The sequence below is a fragment of the Chelonia mydas genome, chromosome 6 (assembly GCF_015237465.2).
Source record: "Chelonia mydas isolate rCheMyd1 chromosome 6, rCheMyd1.pri.v2, whole genome shotgun sequence".
Classification (NCBI taxonomy): Eukaryota; Metazoa; Chordata; order Testudines; family Cheloniidae; genus Chelonia; species Chelonia mydas.
In genome coordinates, this window is record NC_051246.2 from 11,485,631 (window position 1) to 11,498,632 (window position 13,002).

The following is a 13,002-nucleotide window of genomic DNA, read 5'->3' on the forward strand; positions in this document are numbered from 1 at the left end:
TCAGTGCCCGCACTACCTCCTCCATTGTGGTGGTGATGGGGGGGGGAACCTGCTCCCCCTTTTTTTTATTTATTTTTCTTTTTTTTTTAAATAACACCCTCCTTCTTCCGCCATGCTGTGCACACAAAATCCCACTTCTAACACCAGTTGTGACAAAGTTCCTCCTCTACCTTGGTGGGTCCTGCACTTATTGGCGGATTTTGCTTGCCTCAGAGACCTTCACCTCTGGTGGAAGCTCCTGTGTTGGGTCAGGAGTTGGGAGGTTTGGGGGGAACCCGGACCCGCCCTCTACCCTGGGTTCCAGCCCAGGGCACTGTGGACTGCAGCTGTCTAGAGTGCCTTCTGGAACAGCTGCGCGACAGCTACAACTCCCTGGGCTACTTCCACTTGGCCTCCTCCCAACACCTTCTTTGTCCTCACCACAGGACCTTCCTCCTGATGTCTGTTAACGCTTGTACTCCTCCGTCCTCCAGCAGCACGTCCTGTCATTCCCAGCTCCTTACACGCACACCTCACTAACTGGAGTGACAGCCTTTTTAAACCAGGTGGCCTGGTTAGCCTTAATTAATTGTAGCAGCTTCCCAATTGGCTACAGGTGTCCTAATTAGCCTGCCTGCCTTAATTAATTCTAGAAAGTTCCTGAGTGTTCTGGAATAGTCCCTGTTTTCTTACCCAGGGAAAAGGGACCTGCTTAACCTGGAACTAATGTATCTACCTTCGACCACTCTCTTGTAGCCATCTGGCCTGACCCTGTCGCACCCTTTTTCTTTTTGTTTACAGGGATGTAGATATAGGGTTTCCAACTTGGTCAGACTGGACGCCATTGCCGGCAATGGCATCCGGTTCATCTGGTCCAACCAAGTTGGCAACCTTATGTAGATACCAAGCGTCTTTAATGTCAGATGGGAGTCCTTCAGGAAGTGTAAGGAGATGTCCGTGCTCTCTGCACACAATTTTTGCCCCTCAAAAGGTAAGTCCTCTACTGTCACTTGGATCTCCCTATGGAAGCCAGAGAGATGGAGCCATGAAGCCCTCTGCATGACAATGGATGTGGCAATGGAGCGAGCCTCAATGTCAGCAGAATCCACAGAATCCTGCAGAGCAGTTCTGGTGATAAGGAATCCTTCTGCTATATCAGCTTTATGTTATTCTTTTTTATCAGCTGGGATGTGTTCAATAAAAGAGGACATCTGAGAAAAAATGTTATGTGTGTACTTGGCCAGTAACATAGAGTAGTTTCCTATGTGAAACAGGAGGGTCACCAGTGAATAGGCTTTCTTGCCAAAGAGGTCTAGGTGTCTCCAGTCTTTATCATACAGGGTGGTCTTGGTTTGATGTTGCGTCCCCCTTTGATTAATTGCCTCTACCACCAATGAGTTTGGAGTAGGGTGGGAAAACAAAAACTCAGCTCCTTTAGCCGGCACATAGTACTTCTTCTCAGATCACTTACAAGAAGGTGGAGCTGTGGCTGGAGTCTGCCATACAGTTTTTGCTGGGTCCATGATGGTAGCATTAATGGGTAGTGCTACCTTGGCTGACGGAGAAGCTTGCAATATATCTGTCCGCTTGTGTTGAGTCTCTGGTAACTCAGCCAGTGGGATGTCTAATGAATCCGCTACTCTTTCTTAAACAAATCCTGAAAGGATTTAAAGTCCTCTCCTGGTGTGGGGGGAGACGGCATTATTGTGTCATCCAGGAACAAAGTCAGGATGTGATTAGGTGGGAGGGTGTTATCCTCTGGCCTGTCTGCAGATTCTTCAGCTTCCTCCTCCAGCAGTTCTGGGGAAGCTGGAGCAGATGGCAGATTGCTGTGTCCTGGACCTGGATGGATTGGATGGCTGGGAGTTCTGGGCTCTGTATAATGCACAGGGGTATGCCCACTGCAGTGGGAAGGCCATGGGAGGGCACCCAATTTGGAAGTTGCCAAGCCAAGCCCTGTAGCTGTGCAGGTCCAGGTTTAGGAGAGGAGTGGTGAGATGTGCCTACTCCTGTCTCCACTTCCTCCTCTTCATCACTGGTGAGAGGAGGGGCCAAGCCAGCAAGTGTATTGATAAAGCTTGGCCCTGACCTGGCCAGGGTGCCATCAGTGCCAAACACAGAGTTTCTGGGACGGAAGCAATGAGGAGGTCTGCATGACTGACAAACTGCTGTGGCACCAAGAGGACTGGAACTGAGGGGGATGGGGGAGAGAACTACTAGACCCAGGCTAAAAAGAACCTCCAGCCTAAAACAATATCTAGGGTGAGGAATTATTATTTGTAACTGATTTCTTCAGTGAATCAAGATTAGTTTGCGTGCTCTGTTTTATTTTCTTAGTAATCTGCTTTGTTCTGTTTGCTACTTCCTTAACTACTTGAATTACACCTCTTAGAGTTAATAAATTTATTTCTGGTTTATAATATAACCATTTTATGTGATTTCTAACTGGTGGGGGGGCAGAAGTTGTGCATACCTTCCTCTACATTGAGGGAGGAGGTGAATTTCATATAATTTTGGGTTTGTACTCCAAGGGCGGTGGACATCTGGGTGTTGTGTCAAGTCCCTTAAGCTGAGCCTTCCCAGACAGAATCTCTGTTCAGCTGGGTGTGGCCCTGCCTGTGTGCTTGGCTGGAAGAGGCCTGTGAGCCTAGCCCAGCAAGACCAGGTAAAAGGGGGCCAGGGCTGGCAGAATAGGTTGACTCAGTGGTATTTCAGCCTTCTAGGTGAGATCTCAGGGGGTCCAACCCATCAGACAGCCCTCCATTCCCCTGATCATCCTAGCAGCTCTCCTCTGCACCTGCTCGAGTTTGAATTCATCTTTCTGGAACATTGGTGCCCAGAATTGTACACAGTATTCCAAATAAGCTCTGACCTGTGCGTTGTACAATTGCATTAATATGTGTACAGTTGCATTAATATTTCTTTTTTTCTATTGGAAATGCTCCTCCTGATACATCCTAGGATTGCATTTTCCTTTTTCATGGTGTCACATTGGTGGTTTATAGTCATCCTATGATCCACCCACACACCCAGGTGTCTCTCCTCCTCTGTCGTTTCCAACTGATGAACCCCCAGTTTATAAGATAAATTCTTCTTATTAGTCCCTAAATTCATGTGCTTGCAGTTTGTGCTATTGAATTTAATCCCACTCCAGTCCTCAAGATCACCCAATTCTTTCTGTATAATATTGCAATCCTCCTCTGTATTGACAATGCCTCCACTTCGTATCATCAGCAAATTTCATTAACACTCTGACTTTTTGTGCCTAGGCCATTAATGAAAATATTAAATAAGATTGGTCCCAACAATGACCCTTGAGGAACTTCACTAGTAACCTCCCTGCAGCCTGATAGTTCTTTCAGCACAACCTTTCCAGTTCCTCAGCCACCTGGCAAGTCCTGTACTAATCCCCATCTTCTCTAATTTAACTAACAATTTCCCATGGGGAACTGTATCAAATGCTTTACTTACATGCAGGTAGATTAGATCTATGGCCTTGTTTAAAAAACGCGGTTATTTTATCAGAGAAAGAGATCAGGTTGGTCTGACACAATCTGTATTTTTGAACTCTTTGAGCCTTTCACTCAGGCCTTTCATGAACCACAAGAGTGTGAGTTCCAGAGCCAGGGGCCATCATCCAGAGCTGACAGTATTTCTGCATTTCCTTTTCAGTCTGGCATCAGGGTGTATGAAAGTACTAGTACTAAAAAAAATTTCAAGAACTATTTTGACCCATATCAGTGCATCTATTTCAGTATCGATCTTCATTTCATTATGTGCAACTGACATCTTCTCTTCAATCTTTGTGTTGCATAGACTAACCATTTGCTTGTGGAGGCAGGAGAGAAAAAGTCAAAATGACAATAGCCTGTGTACAATTTGGAGTTCTGCTGGAAGCTTTAGTGCCCATAACTCCCCTTGAAGTTAAAATGAGTTAAGAATGCTGAGAATCTCAGAAGAGATCAGGACACACTGCATATAGTTAATTGCTCCTAATTCAAATCCTTTAAAGTGAACCCAGGTACCAGAGTGGTGGCTGCACTGTGCTTATAACTAGGGGATCATACAGTGTGTTCATTGTCTTGGCCAAGCTTTTTACACACCTCTGGGGCTTCCTGCATCTCTCCATCCCCCCAACAAACTCCCTGTTTGTCCTCCTCCAATCTCCCTCTATTGCAGGGACGCTGTGAGACTCTCCCAACCCCTCTGTTTGTCCTTCCAGTCTCCTCCTTCCTGCCCCATGCCAGGGTTTTCCAATCTGCAGACCCTTCCAGGGGCTCAGTGTCCAACCCCATTCTCCCATGCCTCCTCATCCTCCTGCCCCCATCCATTATTATTTCTCTTCCTTCTGTCTGCGAGGTAAGTCATTCAGGGTGTCACCATGTCAAATTCTATTAAGAGGATAAGCATAGCTGAGCAGGGATGCTGTTATGCTGGAAGACGTTAATGGTGCCATCAACTAGCTGTTTGAGCTACAGACAACTCTTTGAAACCATGGCTGTGCGAAACAGATGGCAGGGGCTCCACATTCCCCTTTTTTGGAAATGGAGATACATGGAGTTCTGGTACAGACAGACAGAAATGCCATCAATTTGGGTGTATGGCCTTGCAAGTTTGGCCAATAAACAATAGTATCTCTAAATAAGAATAATTAATTAAACTGCCAGCCATAGAGAGTACAACTAATCTCCAACGTAGCCCTGGAGAAATCTGTTTATAAGGCCCACACATTTCCAACACCAGTGGCTCTTTGCTTCTGGCAGAGTTTACAGCCTGCAGCAGGGAGCCTGCAGACTTATAAACTGTATGACGCACTAACAGGTTTCTTGCAGATTGAGAAAAGTCATGGGGTGAGTGGCATATTGTGGTATTGTCTGTTTACGTGACTTGTCTACACTACACAGTTTTGTTGAGTCTGCAATACATCCATTGCAAGTTCACCTACCAATATAGGTGCCGCGCCCTGACTGGGCTGGACGGCAGCGGCCCGCGGTACCAGGACAGCGACCTGGCCATGGCCAAGGAACAGAGCATGGAGAAAAACACAAACAGTGATGAGCAGATTGACTGGGAGAAGCCGGTTCTGACCAAGGCAGAGATCGAGTAGAAGATAAAGGAAGTACAAGAGCCAGATCAACAGCAACCTCTTCATGAACCTGAACAAAGATGGCTGCTCCACCGACTACATCAAGCTGTAGCTGAGGCTGATCGACAATCCCTGCAAGTTTGCCCTCGTTGAGAGAGCTGGGAAGGATGATTGAGTGTACCTGCAGAAGCTCTTGGATGTGGAGCAGTCCCTGTATCTCTGGCTGCTGGCTGGCCCCAGCAAGAAGGTCCTCAGCTGCATTCTGAAGGAGAAGGAGACTGGAGTTTAAATACAAGCCTTTATGGACAAGCACCCAAAGGGAATGAATACTATAGCCAGAAACACTCAATCACCCTCTCTCAAGATGCAGAGTCATTTTTTATCTTCAAGTTTAACACTAGTTTATAAAAGGCACATTTCACAACTCAACTTTGGATCAATAGTTAGTTTGAGAATCCTTTTGCAAAGCAATTTGACTACTTTTCAAGAGCATTCCTCTTCTTTTCAGCCTCATTCCTCTTGATTATGAGCTTTTCTTCAACTTCTTCAACTATCCCCTCTATAATCTTCTTCAACTTCTTAATCATAGAATCATAGAAACATAGAAGATTAGGGCTGGAAGAGACCGCAGGAGGTCATCTAGTTCAACCCCCTGCTCAAAGCAGGACCAACACCAACTAAATCATCCCAGCCAGGGCTTTGTCAAGCCGGGCCTTAAGGATGGAGGGGGTCTCCCACCACCTCCCTCGGTAACCCATTTCAGTGCTTCACCACCGTCCTAGTGAAATAGTGTTTCCTAATATCCAGCCTAGACCTCCCCCACTGCAACTTGAGGCAATTGCTCCTTGTTCTGTCATCTGCCACCACTGAGAACAGCCGAGCTCCATCCTCTTTGGAACCCCCCCTTCAGGTAGTTGAAGGCTGCTATCAAATCCCCCCTCACTCTTCTCTTCTGCAGTTCCCTCAGCCTCTTCTCATAAGTCATGTGCCCAGCCCCCTAATCATTTTTGTTGCCCTCCGCTGGACTCTCTCCAACTTGTCCACATCCTTTCTGTAGTGGGGGGACCAAAACTGGATGCAATACTCCAGAAGTGGCCTCACCAGTGCCAAATAGAGGGGAACAATCAAGTCCATCAATCTGCTTGCAATGGTCCTACTAATACAGCCCAATATGCCGTTAGCCTTCTTGGCAATTAGGGCACACTGCTGACTCATATCCAGCTTCTCATCCACTGTAATCCCCAGGTTCTTTTCTGAAGAACTGCTGCTAAGCCAGTCGGCCCCCAACCTGTAATGGTGCATGGGATTCTTCTGTCCTAAGTGCAGGACTCTGCACTTGTTCTTGTGGAACCCTGTGATGGGCTGCCCTACCCCGCACTAACCCCAGTAGCGCCAGGCCAGTAGCACTGATGGTGGAAGTCCTGCCCCGTCCGTACTGGGCATGCTCCAAGTCCTCTGGGAGTATAAAAGGAGGGAACTCAGCTCAGTCTGGGCTGGTGGCCACAGGGGAAGGATATAACCAGGAAGCTCCTGCGGAGGACCAGCCACAGCCCTTGAAGGTGCTGGGAACCGAAGCTTCTCCAGGCCGGCTTGAAGCCCTACTACAGGAGGAGCCCAAGGAGGCGACTGACCCGGAGGTCTGTGGAGAACCCAGGGAGTTGTGGGAGACCCCAACTCTCAGGCTGGTAGGAAGTGACCCGTGGGGGGGGGGGCGGTGATGAAGTGGTACCTTGCCCCTGGTAATCCTCAGCATGTTTTGGTAGCGCCCCCCCCCCCCGTCCCTGCAGAGCCAGTGGCAAGGTCCTACGCTGCTGTTAGGGCCCTGGGTTGGGGCCCGGTGGAGTGGGAGGCCCTGGGCTCACATGAGGTGTTCAGGGAGGTGGGGTCACACTCCGGTAGATGGGTTGTGGCTCCTCAAATCCTGGCACACACCCATAGGAGGGCACTCAGGCACTCCTGGGGGGTGGAGACCACCACCCCCTCCCCAGATCCCAGCTCACACTGGGATTAGGGAGAGGGGCTCAGATCCCTTGGAAAGGCAAGACCCCAAAACCTAGCACCCATGAGGAGGCATCTGGAGCGGGATCAGATCCCCTATAGATGGGCAGTGTCCCCAGATCCTGACATTCAGAAATCTAGGTTTATTTGTTTTTATTGCATTTTCCCCAAATAAAGTAAAATTGCCCTGTCTCAAAGGAAATGTAGCAATCTGCCTGAACAACCTTTTCTAAATTTTCTGCCCAATGCGACACTCCAACTGACACGGCCTGGGTCAATCAGCATCAAAGGCCTAATACTTGAGCTATACACTGGGCATGAAACAGTGAAGACTAACAATCCTGGTGTACTCTACTGGGAGCACCATTTGGAGCCAGAGGTTGCTGATGCTCGAATGTACGGAAGTGAAACCATTTTCAAACAAACTTTTATTTTGATTTTCTCCAAAGGGCAGGTGGGTGCCAGACCTTCTGTGGAGGTCACTCTGGAGCATTGGATACAATGATCTGAGCACTGATTTCATTGCTATTGATGAGCACCAAAAGCTTCCCAAAATCTGTTAACTATTTTTTAAAAAAATCAGGGGCTATATTTTGGGAATCCAAAGGGCAAATTTCCCCTGTAACAGGGTCCCTGCAGGGCCCTCCTGGCTCCTGCCCTCGCTAGGCTGAGAAAGTCACACAGAGACCTTGGTGCAGTGCTCACCTGGTGCTTTTATTTACAAGTAGTGTTCCCACCACCTTTCCACCACACAAATAGTTCCCTTCTTACCATCTACCAGCCAAAGGGGGGGCAAGCTATTTCTCCCTGCTTCCCCTCACTGCTTCCACTCACTTTCCTATAGTATAGCTTCCCCTCTTTCCAGCTCCTCCCCCCTGATTTCGTTCCCCTGGGGCTTTTATCCAGCCCCAGCCTGAAGAGGCACCAGCTTCCCCAATCAGGGCCAGGTGATCTACCCAGCTCTAATTCACCTCCCTTAATTGGAGCTAGAGTGACAGAGGGTTGGCTAAGCAGTTTTCTGCTTAGCGCCCTGTCACATCCCCAAATTTACAACAGTTACAGAATCCCATACCTCTATGAGGCACACCAAATTTCAAGGCAATCTGAATAACCAAGTAGAATTTAGAGCACTTAGAAGAGTTGAGGTTTAAACAGAAGCCCTGCTATACAATTCAAGTTACCTCCGCAGAATGGAGGCGAGGTAGCACAGAGTCAGAAGTCAGTCAGAAGTACTGAAGAGAAATATGAATCAGAAGATTTATGAAGATAAGAAATGAAAAATCTGGAGGGGTCAGTGGATGAAAAGAAAACAGGCTTAAAAGTTGTGAGACAGCAGAGGACCTTATTCCACATTTCTTCTCTAGTTCCAGAATGTGGAGGAGAAAGGGAGAGAATATCAAGGCTGCTCTTTCTGCAGACAACAAGCCTACAGACATCCCATTTCTGTCCTATTGACTGGGGAGAGCAGACTGGAAGCACTGACCTATTGTCATTGTTTGCTTTTTTTAATACTGACCCACACTGTCAGAACTGGTCACTAAGGGCTGAACACCCAAAAGGAACTACTGTGTGATCAAGCCCCACATGTAAGTTAGGTGGCCAAACACCTGTCTTCCCCCTGGTTCCTGAACTGCTCCGGGGCTGAGGCAGGGGATAAGCGCCCGGGTGCCTAGAGTGACGTGCTCCACAAACCAGATGGAAGGCAGGTGGAGAAGCTCCTATCTGGTGCGTTGGAACCAATCCGGTATTTCTGCTCTGAGCACACCTAAGTCGGCACAAAACAATGTCAGGACAAGGAGGCCCTTCTGCACAACCTTTAGCCCGGTGGTTGACATACTCACTCAGGGTGTGGGAGACACCTGGCCATAGGTGCCGACTCCATGGTTGCTCTGGCGCTGGAGCACCCACAGGAAAAAATAGTGGGTTCACAGTACCCACTGGCGGCCCGGCCGATCAGCGACTTCCCTTCCCCCCTGCCCCGCTGAGCTTCCCGCCCGCATCAGCTGTTCAGCAGTAGGGGAAAGGGGAGGAGCTGGGGCAGGAAGGGGCTGATAGAGGGTGAGGAGCTCGGGAGATGGGGCAGAATGGGATGAAAAGAGGTGGGGGTGGGGCCTTGGGGGAAGGGCTGGAGTGGAGGTGGGCATGGGGCAGGGCATGGGTAGAACAGAAAGTCAGAGCCTCTGCACCAGGTTTAAGTCCCCCCTCTGCCTGACGGGAAAAGTGATTTGAACAGGGGTGAGCCAGCTGCTCAGCTGCGTTCCCTAATCACTGGGCTCTGGAGTGATTCTCACTTTTTGTCTGGCCCAGTTAATGTTAATTATTCAGTTCATGTAGAAACACCTCAACAAGAGAGATGGAGAGAGACCAACAGGAGGATATCACAGAGCCCAGTGATTAGCGCACTCATCTGTGAGATGGGAAATCTAAAACTGGGATGTGGGCACCTACATAGCTTTGTGGACCTCGGCTTCCCCCCGAATCATTTTTTTTTAAATTGAGTTCAGATTCCCCCTGTACTAAAAGAGAAATGAGTGCATTTCCCCACAGATAACACTCAGTGATCATGCCACGGTGGTTCTCACAGAGAACGGTGATACAGAGAGCTCCACTCCCTGAGATGTTTGCCTCTTCCCTGATTCTGCCTCCTTCACACGCTTCTCAGAGGCCTTCTGTTTTCTTGCCACATCACACATTAACAGGGACTCAAACTAACCTGTGGATCAGTTATTGCGCAGAGCACCTCTGCAGACATCAAGATCTCATCTTCTGATATTTCCTGAGTGGAAACAAAATTTAAGCCACCAATAGAAAATTCTACACATGGGCCCAGAATGCACTTTCCCTCCCTACCTGAGGGCATAAACGGAAGGGTAGACCCAACCATCCCTCAGTTACTTCACCAATACAGAATCCCAGAGCTGAAGAACTCTGTAGAAGTGGAGTAGGAGAGTGGGTTGTGGGATCCATGTGAACAATACAATTCAAAGAACCACAATTCCTGTAAGAAATGTCACCGTTTTTTTTCCCAATTTGGGAACTCACCAGCGGTTACCCCCTGGCCTCCAGGTGGGTGTTGGGAGACCAATATTATCTCATTATTTCCTTGTACTCCCCGTCTGTCTGCATCTCTTCTCTCTTGTCTTACACTGAACTTGGGAGCTCTTGGGGGCAGGGACGGTCTTTATTTTCTACCTTTGCACAGTGCCTAGCATAACGGGATCTTGGTCCATGCCCGGGGCTGCTAGGTACTACTGAATTACACGTAATATGTATTCTTTTGAATAGCAGGACTCCTGGTAGTAATAATTTTGTATCTAGTCTCTAAGAAGGACCAGAATCAGATGCCTCAGGTGAATGTTTTCCACCTTCTTTGTAGACAACTATGTAGTATCCTGTGGGGTAATTGCTGGTTGTTCTGTCTTCTGAATGATGACGGTTGAAATTCCTTCTGAATTAGCCAATCATTATAAAAATCACCACATAGTGATGACACACATCCCTGAACCACACTCGGGTAGTGAGAGAAGCTGGGGCAGTACAACTTCCGTGTAATTTGGGGTATGATAGACACACACTAACCTGACTCTGGCAAATTCGTTTAAACATATTCAATCCCTCCATTATTTCTGCTGCTTCATTGCTGGCAGTTTCATTAACCCGTGACTGAAAAACAGAGATAAAGCCGTGAGATTCCATGATTTATTATTGTTAATTCCCGTGAATAAGAACATGAACAGAAAGGCGCTTGTCTTCAAACTCAGTGCACCTTTGACTGGGGTGACAGAGAGAACAAATAAAACCAGCAGCTGACAAATATAACTCCTCTCAACAAGGGTCAGCCCCCAACACGGACTCCCTAAATCTTCCCAATCTCTAACCCCATCCAGCCTCCTCCTCTCCAGACGCCTCAGCAAAGAGCAACGTGCCCAAGGGGGCGATGCTGGGCCTGACCCTGTGCTGTCCCATTTTTGGCCCCTCCGGCCGGCTCCGTGCCCGGGGCAGGCGCCCCTCCCGCCACTCCCTGCTTATAACCCTCAGGATGTCACATGGGCTGCAGCCGTGTGCCGATTGGGTCGCAAGCGGCCTGCCGGCCGCAGACTGAGAACCACTGCTCTCACCCCACCCAGCCGCCTCCTTCCCAAAAGTCTTCGCAAAGAGATACCGGTAACCATGCGCCCTCAGGGTCAACAACTAGACTGATTCAGAACAAGGACGGGAGGGGGTCGGAGGGACGGACTTGTTCCAGAGCTCAGGTCACTCACGCAGCGCCCCCTGCCAGTAGCACCCTCTCTTTTCAACTGAAGACGAGGTGCCAAGAGCTGACTGGCAATACCTACAGTAGTAATAATTAGTATCTAGTCTCGAAGAAGGACCAGAGAGCTCCATTCCCCTGAGATGTTTACCTCTTCCCTCTCAGTTGCCTCTTCCCCAATTCTGCCTCTTTCGCACCCTTTTCACAGGTCTTTCATTCTCCTGTCACATCACAGATTAACAGAGACTCACACTAACCTGTGGATCAGTTATTGCGGAGAGCACCTCTGCAGACATCTTCAAGATCGCATCTTCCGGTATTTCCTGAGTGGAAACAAAATTTAAGCCACCAATAGAAAATTATACACATGGGGCCAGATTTCTAAAAGAGCTAAGGGCTAGGTGTTCCAGTGCTCCATATCCACGCTAAGGGCCAGATTTCCTAAAGAGCTCAGGTCCTAACGAGTTTGAGCTCCCCTGAAAATCTGGCCCATGCTGCCTTGATTTAGAGGAGAAACGGTGAAGCTACGGCAGGTGGTAATAACTCGGCTGGCAGAGACAACAAATTGGCACCTAGGCATCAGGGACAGTGCAGCCAGAAGAAGGGGTGATCTATGGGGGCAAGAAAACCTGCTTGAAGAACAGAATTTTTATTCCCCAGGAAATCTCAGCCTTTTAAAATTAGTGTCTGCTGAAAATCACAATGAAAAGTCAAAATAAATGAATCAATACATTCGCAGAATGTGTTGGTTTTTTGCAAAAGGTGTGGTGGATTCAGAAATCTTGAAAAGAACGGTTCCTTCCCTTACAGAAACTGTGGTTCTTCGAGTCATACTGTACATATGGATCCCACGTCTGGTGTTTACGTGCCGCGTGTGCTCAAGTCTGGATCTTTTGGCCAACTGTGTCCGTTGGGGCTGCGCCTGCACCCAGAATGCCCTCTCCCTCCCTGCCTGAGGGCATAAACGGAAGGGTAGACCCAACCATCCCTCAGTTACTTCACCAATACAGAATCCCAGAGCTGAAGAACTCTGTAGAAGTGGAGTAGGAGAGTGGGTTGTGGGATCCATGTGAACAATACAATTCAAAGAACCACAATTCCTGTAAGAAACGTCACCGTTTCTTTCCCCTTCAGCTAACTGTCCACCTGGATCCCAATTTGGGAACTCACCAGCGGTTACCCCCTGGCCTCCAGGTGGGTGTTGGGAGACCAATATTATCTCATTAGTTCCTTGTACTCCCCGTCTGTCTGCATCTCTTCTCTCTTGTCTTACACTGAACTTGGGAGCTCTTGGGGGCAGGGACGGTCTTTATTTTCCACGTTTGCACAGTGCCTAGCATAACGGGATCTTGGTCCATGCCCGGGGCTGCTAGGTACTACTGAATTACACGTAATATGTATTCTTTTGAATAGCAGGACTCCTGGTAGTAATAATTTTGTATCTAGTCTCTAAGAAGGACCAGAATCAGATGCCTCAGGTGAATGTTTTCCACCTTCTTTGTAGACAACTATGTAGTACCCTGTGGGGTAATTGCTGGTTGTTCTGTCTTCTGAATGATGACGGTTGAAATTCCTTCTGAATTAGCCAATCATTGTAAAAATCACCACATAGTGATGACACACATCCCTGAACCACACTCGGGTAGTGAGAGAAGCTGGGGCAGTACAACTTCCGTGTAATTTGGGG

The 13,002-nt window shown here is 48.3% G+C and overlaps 1 protein-coding gene across 1 annotated transcript in view; it reads right to left on the reverse strand.

Moving 5' to 3' along the window:
* LOC119566266 overlaps positions 1–13,002 on the reverse strand; it is a 1,129,280-nt gene that overhangs the window by 123,278 nt on the left and 993,000 nt on the right. The window contains exons 7-10 of the mRNA XM_043548405.1: positions 11,573–11,638; positions 10,643–10,726; positions 9,777–9,839; positions 5,247–5,327 (exon numbers count right to left, since the gene is read on the reverse strand). Coding sequence (XP_043404340.1) covers positions 5,247–5,327; positions 9,777–9,839; positions 10,643–10,726; positions 11,573–11,638 — 294 coding nt within the window. The remainder of the gene's footprint in view (positions 1–5,246; positions 5,328–9,776; positions 9,840–10,642; positions 10,727–11,572; positions 11,639–13,002) is intronic.